At 39.4% G+C, this 20,784-nt stretch overlaps 1 protein-coding gene across 1 annotated transcript in view; it reads left to right on the forward strand.

The window, feature by feature from the left end:
• The window catches only part of LOC124163494, a 45,601-nt gene that overhangs the window by 18,605 nt on the left and 6,212 nt on the right, over nucleotides 1–20,784 (forward strand). The window contains exons 6-10 of the mRNA XM_046540439.1: nucleotides 2,925–3,014; nucleotides 4,555–4,738; nucleotides 7,537–7,724; nucleotides 9,530–9,787; nucleotides 17,490–17,624. Of these exons, the coding sequence (XP_046396395.1) occupies nucleotides 2,925–3,014; nucleotides 4,555–4,738; nucleotides 7,537–7,724; nucleotides 9,530–9,787; nucleotides 17,490–17,624 (855 nt within the window). The remainder of the gene's footprint in view (nucleotides 1–2,924; nucleotides 3,015–4,554; nucleotides 4,739–7,536; nucleotides 7,725–9,529; nucleotides 9,788–17,489; nucleotides 17,625–20,784) is intronic.

Here is a 20,784-nt window from a genome sequence, read left to right on the forward strand (position 1 = left end):
TGTATTACGAAGACCTTAGCTTCGAAAAAAATATCGAGTTACACGAGAACAATAGAAACTTGTTTCGCGCTCCCCCCTCTTCTCACCCACTGACCTCTTTCAGCCTAACTCCTTCAAAGTTCCCAGTTTCTGGAGGTCAACTGCTGCATGAGTCACCTATTAGCCCAAAAGGTATCTAACAATGATATTCAGCAATTGCTATTATGCTTTTATTAGATTGAAATGTTAGTAATTTGCACGTAATTTAAAAAAAACGAGACCAAACACGACGTATTTTAAGCAAGGAAATAGATGGAAAAATACGATGGTGATTTTTGGCAAAACGCGATATCCTCGTAGCTGAGCATCTCGACAGTTAATTCGGCATTTTGTCCCGGAAACATGATATCAGGTTGTTATCAGTTATCAATTTACGAGCTATACTATAAGTCTCACTTGTCAGAGTTACTGACGAAGGGATATCTTCTCAGGATTTTTTTTTTTCTCCCTACTAACAATTCGAATTCATCTGCTCATCTGGCGCTACGATAGTTAGAAAAGAATGGGTATCTTTAGGGTAAAAAATTTCATGGCGCAGTCATATGGTCACGCTTCGCCCTCTTCAGTATGCTCTGCGTACCCCCGTACGCGATAGCATCAGTTCCGAACTTCACCTCGTACGAGTGGTTCCCTACTTTCCAGGGTGGCTGGACTTCGAACCACCGAGTGTTTTCCATGTGGGTTTAATAAAGTCAGATTTCATTTTCACTAGTTTAATTTTATTGGTCTTCGGACCTTGGCCCCTCTGAAGAAGCTATTGAGAACTTTAAGAGATGGACTGAAAATAATTGAACACGAAGAAAAGAATCCGGGCTAGATTCGCGTGAATATTGCAGAGCGCCTTGGGTTGTTTGCTAGCACATGACGGTAGGGGTGGGGGTAGAGTGAGCTACCTGGAGAAAACAAGTAGAGATATGATGGCGAAGATCTAGATGAGCGTGCCACTGACGATTAACGCAACATTGTTCACTCTTTACACACTACCTCAATTATATTAAAAATATATTCATTAGACAGGAACAATTCAAGTAATAGACTATTTTTGGCCTTCGTGATCCATCTCACAACCAGTCACTGTGCCAGCGAATGCGGTTGTTTTAGGCACAACATGCACATTGCTCTCATGAATACCTGTACTGGAAATGGTGTTTGATGGATAAGAATTTTTACATCAGACTGAAATCCATAATAGCAGTGTAAATGCCGAGTGGAGAGCACACATTTTTTTAGTGAGGTGGCGTTTTCCTTCAGAATTTTTAAAAAGAGATGGGTCGAATCAACAATTTGACCTATGTGTCTTGATAAAGTACTACTATTCCTGTTATTATCTAAAATATTGTTTGAAACCTTTAATGAATATCTTAATTACTCGCCAAAATCCTGCGTTTCCTGGGACATAGGCAACCTAGCAAAAAAATAAAGCATTGATCGTTTTTCCGCATTCATTTTATAATCGTATTGTTATTAGGAAAAAAAAAATTTTCCCCTAGTGGAGTTCCAAAAAAGGAGGGTAGTCTTAGAATCGTGTTCGTCTTAGATTCGTGCTAATACGGTGTATGAAATTGTTTTTTGATTAATTATGTTCTATAAACAATTTTCATAAAATATTTCCCGTTAAATAAGAGAGAATCAATTTATTATATTCTATAAACAATTTAAATAAAATATTTTCCATTAAACAAGAAAGATTGGGGTGGGGGAAATTCGGTTACTGTGCAGTAATAACAACGTGCGCAAAAAACAATCTCTTGGCGAGAAAATTAAAAAAGGACCTCGGGTGTCTGGACGGAAGAAGGTCCGAAGGGTATTCGCGTCCAGGCAAGAGCGCGGTTGGGCTGGTCCTTGAGTCCGCCCTGAATTTTGCAAACGATAGATCACGTCATAACAGATATCACTTTTCCTTTCGGCGGTAACATTCACGGCGTTTGCTGCGTACGTTAATTTTCTGTTGATATACGGCCAGTGATTTTCTTAGTGTTGGCTTATTAACGGACCGTGAATTAAGCGAAATTGTGACCGTGAAAACCTGAAAAAAACCGTGAAAACGTGAAAAATGACCTTGAAAACCTGGAAAAAGCCGTGAATTTCGTTATTCAGGTTGAGTGGGAACCCTGTCCTTGGACGGTTCACATAAACACGGGATTTCAGAAAACCCCATGGAAAAAAATCACAAGGGGACAAATTGGGAGATCAGGCTGGCCCCTGGAAATCGTCCCTGATTGAGATAAGGTGTTCTTGGAACTGTTCCCTCAAGACAGCCATCGATGCTCGTGCAGTGTGTGCGGTTGCACCATCTTGTTGGGACCAAATGTCCCCCAAGTCCAACCTATTAAGCCGAGGGGAAAAGAATTCCTCTAACATTCCTGCTGGGTTGCGATCACAGAACATCCGCTCGAAAAGTAGGCCTCAACGGCAAACGCATGCTCCTCACTATTCCAACACATTTTGGCGACTGAACTGTGCCTCAATAAAACTTTATAGCACTGCCTGTCGAACAAGACCACAAATGCTCTGCTACAACACCAACCGACCAAATGCTGCACATGCTGCCCCACCCTGTATTGAAGTCCTTTATTTTTCAGGGAGAAAATGAATTCCCTGATCTATCCATTTAGCAAAATATCTCTAAATTTATCATTTCTGCTGGACCTGGAAATATAGTGGTGTTTTAATATGAAGTTCTCCATGAAGCTCTTAAAGATATCTATAGAGTTAGAGGTAAACATTTCATGGAGTGCATGTCGGAACTTGGGCATACATATTCAAATCATTTGTATCATGACCTGCGGTGTAACAAATATTTTCTGATTATACTTGCTTAATTGCTTTGGTATTTATGCTGGGGTTTCTTTATATCTTCTCATTTAATGCCTTTTTCATTGCAGAGGAAAATAGTGAAAAATAACTTGCTTGAAGTGGAAACAGTGGACACTTTACCTGATACCACCACTACAAGTGACAAGGAGGCCAATGCAGTAAGTTTTCATGTGCTGTGCTGTGAAATTTCATTTATCAGTAGAAAGTATGGGGATTTATTATGACTTAATGCATGCAAACAACTTTTTCATATAACTGAATTTCTGTGGAGTTAAATTGATTTTGCTTCATGTTTAGTAGCTTTGTACAAAATTAACTTTTTGTGTAAATGTACAAAATTAAAAAAAAATTTGTGAAATTCCCCTTCTCTTACCTGGACTTACATTTGAAATAATTCTTGTAACACAAAGTTTTTTTCTTGGTACGATCTAGAAATTAATTATTTTATTTTTATAATTAACTTATTTCTCCGTATATAGCCCTTGAACCAACTCTCTGGGACTTTATGTGACTAATTAGGCAACCTGAATACATCCGTCGAGGTACAATTTATACCATGACAGATGTAATTATTTGCTATTCGATCCTTTTCGATTTTTAATTTACATATTAATTGATTTGTTGCAATTTTGTTGATTGTGGGAAGCCTGAGTCCATTTCTGTCATGTTCAATTTTTATATTCCTATTTTTAAGGAATAATTGCAAGAACTCAAAGCACGCTCATTGCAATTATGATTTAACTGTTGTTTCTGTAATTAATCAGAATTTATTCTTGTAAGTAGTTTTGTAACCACCACAACACACCGTGAATTGTAAGATTATTTACACCAATCCTATTTAAATCATCATTTCCTTTTTAAAGTCATTCTTAAAACCTAAGTACTTTGCATTTCCCAGCATGTACTACTGCAGCAGTCAATCTGAAGTTATGTAATTAAAGCTTATGGATGCCTTCCGCTGTTATTTTGAAGCTAAGATGGACTTCACTCTTAACCAAGATTATTTGGATTATGGTGCCAAATCTTTACTTGCAATCTCTCTTGAACCTGAACCTATGGGGATGAAAGCCACAACCTTATTTCTACATTACCTGTATAATATCAGAAAATAATATCAGCATTCACATCCTTAACATCACTCTTGTTATGTCTCCTTGTCAGAAAAGAGAAAAACAAGACTCATTAATGGAATCAATCCATTAACAGATACAGAAAAACCCTAGGGGTGGTGCAACGGATATTTTGAGGTACCTATTCTTGTATCACAATGAAAAATAATCAAGTTACGTACAAAATTTTAGATAGATTTATTTCAACTGATTATACACCTATACAAGACAATGCTATCTTATGATATGAAAAAGTAACTGCTGTGGTTCTGCAATTTCACCCCTTGTGCCCTCCATATGTTTTCGCCACTGAATCAATCAAGGAATGAACAAAAGTAAGGCACCTCCAACTTTGGCTTGCCAAATAATAATAATAATACATTTATTTGTCCAGAGATTTGTGGTAGTGCATATACAAATATAGGACATGTCAAGACAAAAAATCATACTTTCAGACAAAAAATCACACTTTCAAGGTTGCTCGATCCCTGTTGAAGGCTGTGCATGTTGAGGAAGATTACATGCATAGCTACTTTCAGTGATTGAATGGGCTTGTTATCATGTCGTTATATTTTCTGTTCTTTTGCAGAAGGAAGCGGATAACAACACTAAACCTGCAGCACCATTGGATCCTGAAGTCTTGGAGTACCAGAAGAAAATAGAGAGACAGAAACAGTTGCGGGAGGAAGTCTTGAGGAGGAAAGAGCAGAGACGGAAGCTGATGGCTCTGCAGAAACAGAAGGAACTTCAGGAGAAAGCCGCTCTTTCTGGAGGTGATAATGCATGCTGCCTTTACTTAAATCCTTTCACAGCAGATGTTTATGACAATCTAATGCATGTATTGAGACTTATAATCTCTTGGTAATCCGGCAAATAATCAGACCAGAGCACAGCTGGATTACCGAAAAATTGGAAATAACTAATGATGGTGCAATCAAACTGCAGAACCTATGTTTTATTGTGTTACTACATTATTTTAAAATAATACAGTGCATTAGTACATACACGTAATTGAAGTGTTATCGTAAAGTACAACTACAATAAAGAAAAATTAAACTTACATTACAGCACTGTATTGTTTCGTATCAGTAGTCCACATTATTCCAATGAAGTGGAAATTCCCCTCTCAGTAAGAAGTACTTCCCCTGTTTTTCGAGTTGGACTAGGCTCTCCTGCAAAGTAGACTACTCAAAATTACTGAGCTACCTACTTAGTAGATGCCTGTTTAAAAATACTGGAATACTGCCAGGGCCAGAGAGGTGAAGTGCCAAATTATCAAGAAAGTACTGTAATTGTATTTTTGGGGTTTTTGACCCCTGTGTATTAACCATGGACATGGCTTAACCATTCTAAATCATATTCGATGTGTGCCATTAGAGAGCTGGAATTCTGATCTTTTTATTCCTTCACTTAACACGTTCTGTACTGAGGTATTTAAATTCCTAGGAATGCCAATTCTGGGTGGAGGTGTTGAAATTGGAAATATGCCTTTGGTTTAAACATGGTTAAAAAGTAGAGATGTGCGAATAGTATCCGCGAATACTCGAATACCTCGAATATTAGAAAGTATTCGATATTCGAGGTTTCGAATAGTTATGCGAAAAGTACCGCCTCGAATACCTCGAATACTTTGAATTTCGCGTCATACACTGTCGCACGCACGTCGTTGGTAGTTGACTCGGAAAAATGTAGAGAACTGTAGTCATTTAGTGCTCGCAGCGCCGATTTACGCAAGTTGACGAATTACATAAAATTCGTGGATTTTAGCGGTGAAAAGAGTTCGACGAGGGGAACCGAAAATGGTCGGGTGAAAAAATCCGAAAATCCCCGATTCCCCCCGATAGGAGAACCTCAGTGCCGTGGGATAGCAACCTTAGGGCATTTCCCACGATCCGCTATCCCCCTCCATTCAGCACTCGCCTCACCCGCTCTGAGGCTTTCCTCTTCTCCGAAATCAAACAAAAGGTCCCAGCTCGCGCAGGGATCGCATGACGAAGACCACTGCTTCGAAAAAAATATCGAGTTACGAGAACAATAAAAACGTGTTTCACGCCCTCCCCCCTTTCCTCACCCACTGACCTTTTTCTGGTTACCTGCTTCGAAGTTCCCCATTTCTGGAGGTCAACTGCTGTGTGAGTACCGTGGGATACTTACATTAGCGCATTTCCCAAGATCCGGTATCCCTCTCCACTCAGCACTAGCCCCCCCCTCTGAGCCCTTTCCTCTTCTTCGAAATAAAAAAAAGGTCACAGCTTGCGCAGGGATCATATTACGAAGACCTTAGCTTCGAAAAAATACCAAGTTACACGAGAACAATAGAAACGTGTTTCGGGCCCTCCCTTTTCTCCCCCACTGACCTTTTTTTCCTACCAGCTTCGAAGTTCCCCATTTCTGTGGAGGTCAACCGCTGCATGAGTCATCTATTAGCACAAAAGGTGTCTAAGAATGACTATCGTCAATTGATGTTACACCTTTATTGAATTGAAATATTAGTAATGTGCGCGTAATTGCAAAAAGAATAAGACCAAACACGACGTATTTCTGAGTTTATTTAAGCATTTTACGCAAAGAAATAAATGTCAAAATACGACGGAGACTTAGCATTCTGGCGAAACTCGATATGAGCAGCAGAGCTTCTCGGAAGTTGATGCGGTATTTTTTTCCGAAAGCATATATCAAGCTACAATTAATGAGTGGTGCTATAAATCTGTATTGTTACAGTCCCAGACAAAGGGATATTTTCTCAGAATATTTGGTTTCTCCCTGATAGCAATTCCAATTCATCATCTTATCTCGTGAGAACTCCCAAAGATAGACTGAAAATAATTGAAGAAATCCGGTGGAATAGAGCTTGTATTTTGCAAAATGCCTCAGATTGTCAGCTAGCACCTGGCAGCAGAAGTGGGGGTAAAGCAATGTTAGTTGAATTAATAATATGCCCAATTGTTTCCATAAAATTAAAATATTCATTAATCAGCTAAATTCCTGTTCGAATCATTTAAAGGAAATCAAAATTACTCCCCAAAATCTTGTGTTGGCTGCTGCATAGGCAACCGAGTCAAACATTCCAGCATTCATCATTTAGTATTCGAGGTATTCGAATATTCGAGCAATGATTTAATATTCGAATTCAATATTCGAATTCGAGAAATCTGCTATTCGACCCATCTCTATTAAAAAGCTAATGTTTAGAATATAACTTTACCCAATCAAACGTTATGATGCATCAATTCATTATGAATAACTAACAACAACTGAAAACGTACTAACGAATACGTATTGTACGCTTTAAAATTGTTTAGGTTGACGCGCCTAAATGACGAGAATCTTCGTCATCTGTCCGGAACGTGTTAAGATGCTTCATTCACTAATGAGCATTTTTTAAATTTGTGAATCCAGATCCCAATTTTTTTTTTCATTGAATTTAGATCCAATGTCTCTTCTCAGTGAAACTTAGTATCTGGAGAGATTTGGATCTGATGCATCCAATCCTACTATCTTGTATTGAAAGCAATGGTGCATGGAGAAGAATTTTTCTTAATGACCTTTTTTTCTATTATTCTTTTCTCAGAAACAACCAGTGAGGTGCCGAAGGGAAATGCCATTGCTACAATTGTAAATAGGAATACAGTGGAGCCAAGCCCTACTTTAGTACAACCCAGCCCTATCATCAACAAGGAACCAGTGGTCAACCAATCATTTGTGGCACCAATGAACCCAGGTCAACCAACTCCAGAAGCACACACAAATCAAGCTCAGGTCAGTCTGGTAGAATGACACTCCTATGGAGTGATTATCTCCATGCTAAAATAATAATAATAATAATATTTCATTGGTCACAGAAAAGATATGTATAAACATACAGGCATCCCCCGAGTTACGAATGTCTTGACTTGACGTAAATCCGTACTCACGTAAGTGATAACCATATTTCAAGTGATTACGTTAATTTTCGAATGCGAGCGCGAAGAAGTAGATATTCGCTCATACACCCAACGGCAGAAAAAATATCGAATAGTTTTTCGTAGTCGAGTTTTTTTACCTGATAAACATAACAAAGTGACCCATTTTTATCATTCCTCTAAGGAATTGGAACTCATTGAGAGCTTTCTTCGTCATTTCGCAATCTTTTTAGCGGCAATAACATGGTTGTACTCATATTATTAATGCTCCATGTAAGGCATGGTTTTGAAAACCACACATCCGTGGCTGTGTGATTGTGGATACAGATAAGTTGGTTGGGCGAATGCTTCGAAACCATTGCTCAACATTGGAAACTACGCTGTCAGGCAGCACGCCACTTAGTCGCGTCTCGCACAAGTTACCGGGTTGCAACTGCTGCACAACGTGTATCTGGGATCAAGGACTGCGGTCACGCACTGTGAGGCTTGAAAAACAGGAACACAGTGCTCTCGTGAATGCAGCTAGCGCGTTATCGCTTCCGTTTTACGAAGGGGGTTCTAACGCAAACAATAAGCCCGGTGTATCCTAGAATTAATACCCTAATTCCGATAAGTTTTTGTCCGATTTTTTTTTAAAAGATTGCGGAAAACTTGAGTGAGAGTGAAAATTATGCACAGATAATCCCCAACCTGGATAAACCGCAGCCGGATAATCGGGAGTCTACTGTTTATACATAATATGGGACCCGTCAGATAAATGACATAAATAACAAGTCAAAAATAAAACAAACTCACCCTGTATCACAATACATATATAATACAGGAATTGCAGGGCATCCTCAAAGAATTCATCAATTGAATAATAACAGTGCTCTAGAAGATAATGTTTTAATTTGGCTTTAAAAAGGCCAGGTCTGATTGCTTTGGGTAATTTATTATAAATTTTAATACTCAAATTGATAAGCCCTCTACTGTAGAAAGAAAGATTCTGTTGCCTCACTGTTAACTTATTTCTACTTCTTGTATGATAATCATGAATTATTCATAGTAAGACACATCTTTTATTTAAATTCTCTGATTAACGTCTCAGCATAAAAAATATATATACAAGGTAGGGGAAGGATCTGTAACCTTTTGAAAAGATTACGGCAGCTAGCTTGTTAAATTAAGCTAGCTCGGGCTACTTCCAGTAAAAAATTGATGCCTTTGCCTTTCCGCAGAGAAGTTGATGACATCACAATCTCATGTTAAGCGTGTCTCCACCTCTCAGTGACTCCTGGAATGGGCCCCCTGTGATTCATTACTGTTTACAGTCATATTTGAGTGAATCCTCTCTAAAGCTCTTCTAGAATGAGGGAATTAACCGCAGCTCGCCTACTCTTCTTTTAAAAAATTATTATTAGTATCATTTTTATTTTATGTTCGTATCAGAATAAATATATTAAGGCATAATCAGACTTCATGGGCAGTGACTACGTCATATTTGATTTGGTTACTGCAGTGTCTTACCTGGTGATGGTGATGATATTACATGCCTTCAATTGTAAGCTGTCATTTCATATTTCATTTTTGTGATTTCTTAGTATGTGCTCAATTATTTGTTATCATTATTGTTATTATTATTTTTATGTTTTGTTTGCAATTTCCTCTTTGTAATTCCAGCTGCTGGCTGCCAGGAAAAAGGCATTGCTTGCTCTGAAGGCAGTAAGGGCCCAGCATGGTGCCCAGCCGATGGGTCGTGGAATGGCCATCCGTGGCATGAGAGGCGGCATGGGCAGTCAAATGGTGAACCAACAGATAAGGTCGCAGAACTTGGTCACAGTGGCCAATTCTCCCATGAGCAGTCCTCAGCAACAGATGGGCCCTCGGACCAAGATCATTCAGGTGAAAAATGAGGAAGGCCAGTTGGTGAGGAAGAAGGTGAGCCACGTTCACATAAATTAGGGTGCCTGTCCACTTACCTGACGTGGAACTCTGTAACTCGGAGAAAAGAGCTTTGTGAATCTCTTTTCTTCATTATTTTACCTTTTGGAAGGTGAAATAAAAATCATTGTAAAGCACTGCATGAAACAAGTGACTATGTACGCAGTCACGCACACTGGTGCAGCATGGTGCTGGGGTGTTCCCTGTCGCCGAACAGCGACAAAATAGGGTTTTTCACCCAGACAGTAGCTTAGTAAGCATAACCTTCGCGACATATACCATAGTGCTGACTTGTGACGTCAACATCTTGTTTCGTAAAATCCATCCCGAAGTTCGCTCTGAGAGTTCGCTTGGTGGTGTAACTGGCAAACACGCCCGAGCGGCAATTGGGAGATCCTGGTTCGAATCCAGGCTAAGTCAAATTTTTTTCATGGTGAACTTCGTCCTTTGGTGTATTTAAAATCGTTTTAATTTGAACTCTGCTTACCTTTTACACCCATGTCTCGTATAGCGCAAGGGATGCGTTCCTTGGGGTCTTTGCGCTATACGAATTTGCGTTATACGAGAGCGTTTTAACATAGGGAAGATAGGGATGCGTTCCTGGTAGCATAGGTCTTTGGTATTGAATTTCCTCTAAAACATCTATATTCCCATAAAAAGCCTTAGAAAACATTATTTCTATAAATATTTATAGTTTAAAACATCTTTAAATATAGTATTCACGCATTCAAAGACTTTTATTCACGTTAAAAAAAATTCTTACGTGCTTTCGAAATTCCATCCTGTCGTGCGGGTGGGCTAACATCTGCTATCTCAGGGGATCGTAATGCGTTGCCGGCAGTTGACGATTTTTAAAACTAGTCTAAAAACAACTGTTGTGTCACCCAGGCCCTTTTGTAGCTCATCGAAATGACAGGAAAATGCTACTTTAAATGCCATTTCACAGCTAGCGGAGTTTATGAATGATAAATCATTTTAATTTGAAGTCCTCCGAGTCATTAGCAGCTACGTGAAACAGTCTTTAAATGCCTTGAAACCTGACCCAGGTTTTCCTTCCCTGAAAATGAATGAACGAGAATGCATTCTTTTCCAAAAGAATATCGTCTCGTCAACACTAGATCTAGTTGAGGGGGAAAGGAGCCACTTTCAATAACAGCTTGGAGTTCATCAGAAAATGTTGTGGTGGCTGCGCTATCAACACTTACAGATTCACCTGATATCGCCGCACTGAAAATACCTGCTTGCCGTTTAAATTCTGGAACCAACCGGAGCTTTCACTAAATGTCTCGGAGCGATTACCACTCTCGTCTTTTTGTACTGATTCATTATGAACTTTCCGTATGTGTAGACCGCTTGGTTGAAGTTGGTGCGGCTGAGGTCACTGATGTTTTAACTTCGTCTTTATTCAGAATAAGGCATCGTGAGTTTAAACTTCCACGCAATATCGCTTTGACGCTCTCCATTTTCAAAGCAATTGACCTCTCTCAAGTCCTCTTCTAGGTTTATGGTTTTTCTTGATAAATTCTTGATTTTTCTACACGTATTCCTATTTTTTGCCATATTCTCTTGGTTTTTACTCTGTATGGCTCTATCTAAATCACCTTCTTCTGCTGAACTGTATTCCTGAGACGCAGAAGGCCTATGACTGCGGGGAGGGAACGAAGCCATTGTGTTTGAGACTCTATAGCGGACCCTTTTATGTGTTGATGCTATTCATGCGCAACTCGGCCACCGCTCCATTTCTCCCCCGTGAATACCGATGACCTTGAAGGCTTTAGCGACCCTCTACCTGGAAGTCAATCGCCCGGTAACCTACGACGGCAAAAATTCGTCTCAAACCGTATTGCTGAAAAAAAAACTCATTTCCACTAGCCCCACGCTTAATTAACGATCTAAATTATTTATTATCATTCTGTTAAGGAGAAGAGATAAATCTTCGGTAGGCCGGCTATCTGGACCCAATGACGAGTAATACTTTTGGCAATGCACAGCAATGAATTTCGATTAATATATAAAACAAAAAAGAAGATTTGAGGCAAGAAATAATATTAATATGCGTAAATTGATAGAAATTACGTGTGTACTTAGCGCAAGTTCAAGTTTTATCACGAGAGCGTTTAAAATTTTTGATTAGGCTACACTGCGTTGCAATGTTTCCCCGAGGAACGAATTTGCGCTATATCGAAATTGCGCTAATCGAAATTGCGCTATACGAGACATGGGTGTACTCCATAGCTGAAAATTCTGTTACCAACGAATCCTTTAAAAAACAACTTGACAACTCGGAGAAACAATACCTTCTATTTACTGTTATGAATATGTTATTCATTTATGAGAAAGAAAGGTTGACAAAACAGCTACAACTTGACAGGATTCTCAAGGGTAATTGTACGAATGTGATCAAAGCCTTGAAGATCTTACACTGCACAGTTAAAAAATAGGCTGATTTTAAGTAGTCTTTCTGGTTTCCATGATGTTCCACCATCATATCTTGTAAATTGTCCTTCCCACTCTTGGTAAAACTGTTAAAACTTCTATTGCAGTTTGTAATTTATACTAATCTGATCAGTGGTCCACCAAATCTTCAAACCATCATAACATTCCAAAATTAAATGCGATGGTGGTTGGCGTAACATGGTGAAACTCCTTCATGATGCACAAAGGTTAAGAAAAGACTTTGCTGTTCGCATTTCTTAACCTTTGTGCATCATTCCAAAATTAGTTATTGTCCTGGTATCCACTGTCTCTGCTTCTTCTCTTATCCAGGTGCTCTTGTCATCTTAGTTAAGGTGTAGACTTCTCTGCCAGTAGAATATTTTTGATGATGTGCCACTAAAATAAGCAGATATATGCATATTCTAGAATAAGGTATGCAGAAATCTTCTGTCCAAAGAATGATGCCGTGCTTGATTTTCCCATTGCAATGCATTTGATGGCATATACTTGCACATTAATGGATCACCAATCATATCGGCAAGCCTCAAATTTGTCATGATTAATAATAGGGGTGGATGGCTCCAGGATTTTTTCGCATCCAGAACAGATACTTAATTTCTGGTGTCGAATCTTCGGATATAAATGAATTTTTTATTGCCTGCTATAAAACAAAGTAATTATCCATCGCTCTTCTAAGTATATGGGATCAAAGGAATTCAATTTAGGTTTTCATACATATTTTGAAAATTTAATTGATTAAAAACCATTATTATATACTTTCAAGTTTTTTGACAGTATTCAAATTTTCCTCACACACATTTCCCCATAATTTTGTCACTTTCTCATCGCATGCTGACCTGTGTTTAACCCGTAAATGCTTCAGTTGTGGTGAGGTGGATTTTGCTGTTTCTCGCGATAGTTTCACGCCAAAGTGCACGCACATGGCATACATTGAGCTCTCCTTATCTCAATTAAAATGTTTCTTGAAGTACACTTTTATCAATATGTTAATAAATTAAATTGCAACTGTGCAATCTGCTACATAATTGGCAATATTTAGAACAACTTTGACTTCACGTGCGACGAGGTGCAGAAACAGAACAAGACGACCGCTCAGTGAGAGGAAGGGGTGGGCAGCAGAAGTGTGCAAGGGAGAGGTGGAGGGGAAGGATCACGATCCCTCCGTTCCTCCATCTTTCAAGTTAAGAGACCTTGAATGAGGGTGTGGCGGCCGCACCTCCTGCCTTGCCGCCACACTGCTTGCCGGAACACAAGTCAAGGATGAACATGTCAGATCTTGCTATTCTGTGACGTTGTTGAAGGGATGGGAAGCAGAAGCGGGTAAAGGAGAGGTGGAGGAGAAGGAGTGCAGTCCCTCTGTCCTTCCGTCTTTCCAGCTACGAGACCACAAATGAGGGAGTCAAGAACAAACATGTCAGATCTTTTAGTCTTTATCAAGTTTGCGATGTCTTTCTGGAAAAACTAGATCTTGATCTATGCAATGTCGTTGCCTTTTAAGTGAAGCCAGGCGAGCTACGTGATATATGCAGTTGGATTATCCGGTCCGTCTCTACTTGTTTGAGGGGGCTATAACTACGCTTGTTTCTTTGAAAATTGTTCTGTTTGGGCGATGTTGGATTGAGGGGTGGGCTCCAAAATAACGGATGGAAGCATTAATTTAAAATTTCGGATTTAGAAGGTGTGGAAGTGGAGGTCAGCTCAAAGCTCTTTCGACTCTCTCTTACGGGATGCTGCGTTCACTGAAGCATTAACCCCTTGCGCTGTTATGACGAGTCTAGCTCGTCATGAACTTGCAATGCCAAACCGAGCAATGACGAGTGTATCTTGTCATCGAATTTTCATTGGTTTAGCACCATTTTGAAGAACAATATAACTATTTTGAAAGCTTAACAATGTTAAAAAATTCAGAGTATACATGAATAATTAATATTTTATGAAACGTGATGCATTGGAAGGATTAAAATGATTTTATTTGAGTAGCGATAGCTGTGTTCTCCATGTTCAATAATCACATTTTATTTCACGGTTCTACATTGATTACAAATTACAAAATATCATTTCACTACCCACCATTTAAAAGAGAACCACAAAAAAATAAATGGAGAATAGGAGCACTATATTCAGAAAAGTAATCGAAGTGGAAATTTAAAATTTCGGATCCAGATCTGATGTCTTCAGGGATTCGAAGTATTCCGTGAAGGGCAAAATCCGCGGACATTTAGTTCCGAGGTATCCAATCTGACCATCCCTAATTAATAATCATCATTAAATTAATGGCACTATAGCTTTAAAATCTTGTAAAAATACAATGTGTTTGGATAACTATTTCACAATACAGCACACTCCCGAATATCCGGGCTAACGATGGGGAGACGCGGCACGAATAATCGGAAAACACTGATGACCCAAACTTTCACTTTAATGTCTTGTCGTATTCATAATTTAATTAAAACAAACAATATACAGTAGAATCCTGATTTAAGGTTTTTCAGGGGGGACAAAATAAAAAACACTAAATGCGGACAAACACTAAATGAGGACCTGCCATTTTTTCAGGTTTTAGGGTCTGTAATGATTGGAATGGCTTTTTATGAATAAAAAATATTATTTCAAGTGCCTAAAAGGTGCTGAATGTAGCAAAAAATTCTTTAATGAAATGTTCTCTGCCCTATGAAGGTTGGATAATACTTTTCAGGAATCGGCTAAAAAAAATGGGTAGTAAAAATAAGTAATGAGAGGATGACAATTGTTTTAATGAAATATTTTAAGAAAATTCTAATAAACATCAACTTAAAAGCATTCCCACACGGATTATTACTGTGCGCATTAGTGATTCCATTTTTATCCATAATTCAGTGATCTCGATGAAATTTAGAATTTTTTCTGTAAAAGTGACCTGTAGGTGACTATAGCATTTCTAATATAATAAGAAAAGGTGTAAGTAGGTTCTCAAAAAATCGTCATTAAAGATGAGTGAAATAAAGGGACAGCAAAAGATCGCTAATCTCGAATGATAAACTACCGAATATCTAGTAAAACGGAGGTTTTCTGGAATTTTGCCAACTTAACGTTTTCTGTTGCCTCGGCAAAACAAGGGATTTATGAGCCTTTAAAAAGCCTCCTATGCACACATTTTGGATTTCGAGGTCATCCAAAAAAGTAGAATCTTATTTCTAGTATGAGTACAAGTCGATGGTGATTTAACACGATGATAACACCAGATTCGTTGTCATATATCCGCGGCCTTATGCAGGTCGAATGGAGCCGCGAGAAGTTGCTTACGCGGCGCGCTGATCACCTTGACTCTGACTCGCCTTGTTTCTCGGCAGCTTTTAATAAAATTTGGTTGGACCTTGAATGACGATTAGCTAAACTCTGTTAAGTGAAAAGGTTTAATCTACAACAGAACTGGATTTCATCCGAAAAATTGTCAGTGCCTCTGGAGTTTGGCAATTTCGTCAGGGTTATGATGTCGAAGTCAACCACCAAGGGATACCTGCCGGATTTTCGTATTTTTCCGCGCTCGTCTATTCTACCGTGAGTATGCGGTGATTTTTTTTCCAGCATTAACGATTTATTTAGAGTCATGGACCGTGGTAGTTCGTCAAAACTCCGATTGTCATTCTCTTTTGACATTAATTAGCTCCCGATAAATATTTTTGAATCGACAGCGATATCAACCAGCCGCATGTCGATAAATTTGCTCCGGGATATCTAAACTACGATGTAAAATAATGTTGTTCCGTAGGGAAAGAATGCTCTCACTCACGGTCATGACAGGGGAAACACTTCCTCTGTTCTTTCGCTGTTCCTCCGTGGAAACTGACCTTCGAATGGATTGTAGAAAGAATCTTCTAGTGAACTGCGCAATTGATATTGGGTCTCCTCTTTTGAAAAGAGAAAGTAGCCGACTGGAAAAATATTGGGCTAATAATCGACTGCCCGTTGGGAGTAGAGTTGAAAGGAGCATAAGCCATCAATTGAAAACATAACGAGAAAACCATTATTGTAGCGGCCCTAGCGGAGGATAACTCGTGTCATCAGTCGTCACGTATCATCGAAGTCAAGTTCAAGAAGTGAAGGATAAGGTAGTTCGAGGTTATTAAGGGATGACTTTGCTCCATTAGATCGGATCTGATACAAAAAGTGCCCGGTGTTTGGATCAGAAGGGGAGCGAAACGTTACGAGAAGACTAATCACCCTACTTGCGAGTTGAAGGTCGCAGCGCTGCGCTCGCGGAAGAAAGCAGTTGAAGAAGCGTTCCCCGATAGATTCTATCCACTCTTGGTAAACTTTCATGAGACTGTTCTTGTTGATGAGCATAAATTCGAAGATTTGGATGAACCGTCATGAAAAAACGTTAAATCGGGCAAAAAATTCTTGAGCGGGACAAATTTTTACGACCATAAATGCGGAAAAACGCAAAATGCGGAAACACTAAATACGGATAATTTTTACATTGTCCTAATAGGGAATGAATCGGGACCGCAAAAAATAAACGCTAAATGCGGAAAAACGTTAAATGCGAAGACGTTAAATCCGGATTCGACTGTATTATTATTTGTACAGTTATTCTGTTATGTTGGAGTGCTTCCCGGACTCATTAAGAGCTTTCTTTGCCAGTCCGCGATCTTTTTAGTGGTTATAACAAGGTTGTACTTGTATTATTATGGCTCCATGTAGGTACTGGTTTTGAAAACCATGCATCGGTGGCTGTGTGATCATGGATACAGAAAAGTGGAAAAATGCTTCAAAACCACTGCTCGACGTCGGAAACAACACTTTCAGGCACCACGCCATCACGCCACATAGCACAAGTTGCCCAGGGTCCAACTGCTGCGGGACGTGTATCCGTGATCACAGAGCGCGATCGCACACTGCGAGGCTTGGAAAACAGGAACATGGAGCTCCCATGAATGCAGCTAGCGTGCAATCGGTTCCGTTTAACGAAGGGGAATCTAATGGAAATACTAAGCCCGTCGTATCCTAGCATTCAAATGCAGTAATTCCGGTGATTTTGCGACCGATTTTATTTTTTATAAATAAAGCGGAAAATATTGAGCGAGAGTGAAAATCATGCGTGGATAATCCGCAACACGGGTATACCACAGCCGGATAATCGGGAGTCTGCTGTAGTAAAAATATGGTGTCTTTGTTGGTGTTCCTGCAAAGAAATGTGCTTACAAAGTTCTTCAATACAAACCTCTAAATTTTTGGTCGTGTTCCTTGTTTCTTTGTCCAGGTTGCCATCCACCCTGTCATGGGTGGCAGAGTGGTGCCGATGGGTCGAGGTCAAAGTGTGGAAGGGAGCCCACAGCCTGGTCGGCCAATTGTGCAAGGGAGGGGGCAAGTGGTGGTCAACTCTCAGGGTCAACAGGTATGCTCTCAGATTTCTTCAAAATTTATTCGTGCATGGATAGGGTTTCATAATTACCATGAAAGCGCATTTAAGAGACGCACCCCTATTTTGAGAGCATCAGAGCTGAGGTTTAAAAAAAAGAAAAAAAATGCAGAAGTTTTCTTTCCCCCATGGCGAGGAGTTGCAGGTGTATGCTTGTACTGTCGATGGCTATCAAATTGTCCCCTTTCAATACTTAAAATTTATACTTTTTTTATTACACTTTGGAATGAGTGAGAAATCGATATTTATTGAAATAAAGAAAGTCTGGTCATGCTGCAATTCATTATTGTTGAACAGTCCACACCAGTGTTTAATTTTTAATGCCGTTTTCCACTCAGTTTTCCAAATGGACTAGTCATAGCCATTGTGAGGACGATATCTTTTTAACGGAATTCAATTTATACAAACTACTCTTTGCCGAAAGCGATGGCAAGTGGGAATGCCAACATATGAAATGCAAAATTTCCTAGTGTCAACCAGGTAAAAACGATGGACTAGGGATTATATGACATGAAAATCTGAAAAAATAAAATCACAGTGAAAACCATGACTGTCAATACACCCATGTCTCGTATAGCGCAAGGGATGCGTTCCTTGGGGTCTTTGCGCTATACGAATTTACGTTATACGAGAGCGTTTTAACATTGGGAAGATAGGGATGCGTTCCTGGTAGCACAGGTCTTGGGTATTCAATTTCCTTTAAAACATATATATTCCCATAAATAGCCTTAGAAAACATTATTTATATAAATTTTTATAGTTTAAAATATCTTTAAAGATAGTATGCAAGCTTTCAAATACTTTTATTCACGTTAAAAAAATTCTTACGTGCTTTTGAAATTCGCTTCTGTCGTGCGGGTGGGCTAACATCTGCTATCTCAGGGGTTCGTTATGCATTGCCGGCAGTTGACGATTTTTCAAACCAGTCTAAAAACAACTATTGTGTCACCCAGGCCCTTTTGTCGCTCATTGAAATGACAAGAAAATGCTACTTTGAACGCCATTTCATAGCTAGCGGGGTTTATGAATTTTAAATCATTTTAATTTGAAGTCCTCCGAGTCATTAGCAGCTACGTGAAACAGTCTTTAAATGCCTTGAAACCTGACCCAGGTTTTCCTTCCCTGAAAATGAATGAACGAGAATGCATTCTTTTCCAAAAGAATATCGTCTCGTCAACACTAAAAACTAATGGAGGGGGAAAGGAGCCACTTTCAATCACAGCTTGGAGTTCATCAGAAAATGTTGTGGTGGCTGCGCTATCAACACTTGCAGATTTACCTGATATCGCCGCACTGAAAATACCTGCTTGCCGTTTAAATTCTGGAACCAACCTGAGCTTTCACTAAATGTCTCGGAGCGATTGCCACTCTCGTCTTTTTGTACTGATTCACTATGAACTTTCCGTATGTGTAGACCGCTTGGTTAAAGTTGGTGCGGCTGAGGTCGCTGATGTTTTAACTTCGTCTTTATTCAGAATAAGGCATCGTGCGTTTAAACTTATGCGCAATATCGCTTTGATGCTCTCCATTTTCAAAGCAATTGACCTCTTTCAATTTCTCATCTGGGTTTATGGTTTTACTTGATAAATTCTTGATTTTTCTACCCGCATTCCTATTTTTTGCCATTTTCTCTTGGTTTTTACTCTGTATGGCTCTATCGAAACCACCTTCTACTGCTGAACTGTATTCCTGAGACGCAGAGGGCCGACGACTGCGGGGAGGGAACGAAGCCATTGTGTTTGAGACTCTATAGCGGACCCTTTTATGAGTTGATGCCATTCATACGCAACTCGGCCACCGCTCCATTTCTCCCCCATGAAAATCCGATGACCTTGACGGCTTTAGCGTTGACCCTCTACCTGGAAGTCAATCGCCCGATAACCTATGACGGCAAAAATTACGTCTCAAACAGTACTGCTTAAAACAAACTCATTTCCACTAGCCCCACGCTTAATTAATGATCTAAATTAACCATTATCACTCTGCTAAGGAGACGAGATAAATTACTTCGGTAGGCCGGCTATCTGGACCTAATGACGAGCAATACTTTTGGCCATTGCACAGCAACGGATTTCGATTAATAATAAGCAAAAAAGAAGATTTGAGGCAAGCAATAATATTAATATGCGTAAAATGATAGCAATTTTGTGTGTACTTAGCGCAAGTTCACGTTTTATCATGAGAGCGTTTAAGATTTGTGATTAGGCTACACTGCGTTGCAATGTTTCCCCGAGGAACGAATTTGCGCTATATCGAAATTGCGCTAATCGAAATTGCGCTATACGAGACATGGGTGTAGGAGTAAAAGCATTTATTTATTTCTTACGAAATACATTTTGAAACTTTTCAAAACCACATAATTTACATAAAAACGGCTGATTATAAATAAGATTGGTGTCGAGGTATGGAGCATGTCCTGTCACATCCATTATGAAGTCACCCTGCGGCAAAAGAAATAATACACGGTTCAGAAGTAAAAAAGAAATTAAGTTATGAATCATGGGACTCATCAATAAATGTAATGATCATTTTCAAAGACTTTCATTCTATGTTGCTGGTATAATCGCCCTCTCCAGCAGAATTTGCCTCGTCAATGGTATCCCGAGTCATAAAGTCTTCGCACCCATCCAAATTATTTGTAATGCAGCACTTCTTGAATCTTTTTATCTCCAAGTCTTCAGGAATCAACTTCCAAGAACTAATGATCCACAGTCATATTATCGTTAGACCTGGTTTTTTTATTCGTCCTGTTGGTGTTGTTTCATGCACTCTGCCTGCCATCCACTCTGTGTAATGCCTCTTTATGTTAGCCTTGAAGGCACGATTTATACAGACATCTAGGGGCTGGAAAACTGAATTCAACGCCCCAGGAATAATTACTTGGTCAGTTTTACGACGTTCAGATATTTTTTCACGCCATCTGTTGAATGGCCGCATACACTGTGCAGGACAATCATATGAGGAAGATTGAGCGGAGCCTCTGGGCGACATTCCCACACACACGCACACCTTATCCAATCCAGCACCTAACTATTGTCCATCCAACCCTTCTCTTCAGCCCAAACAATAATGCCTAGAGGTAGTTTTTCTTTCGGGAGGTTTTTTCCTCTTAAAAATCACTAATGGAGGAAGTTTT

Source organism: Ischnura elegans, chromosome 8, assembly GCF_921293095.1.
Source record: "Ischnura elegans chromosome 8, ioIscEleg1.1, whole genome shotgun sequence".
In the NCBI taxonomy this organism is placed as follows: Eukaryota; Metazoa; Arthropoda; class Insecta; order Odonata; family Coenagrionidae; genus Ischnura; species Ischnura elegans.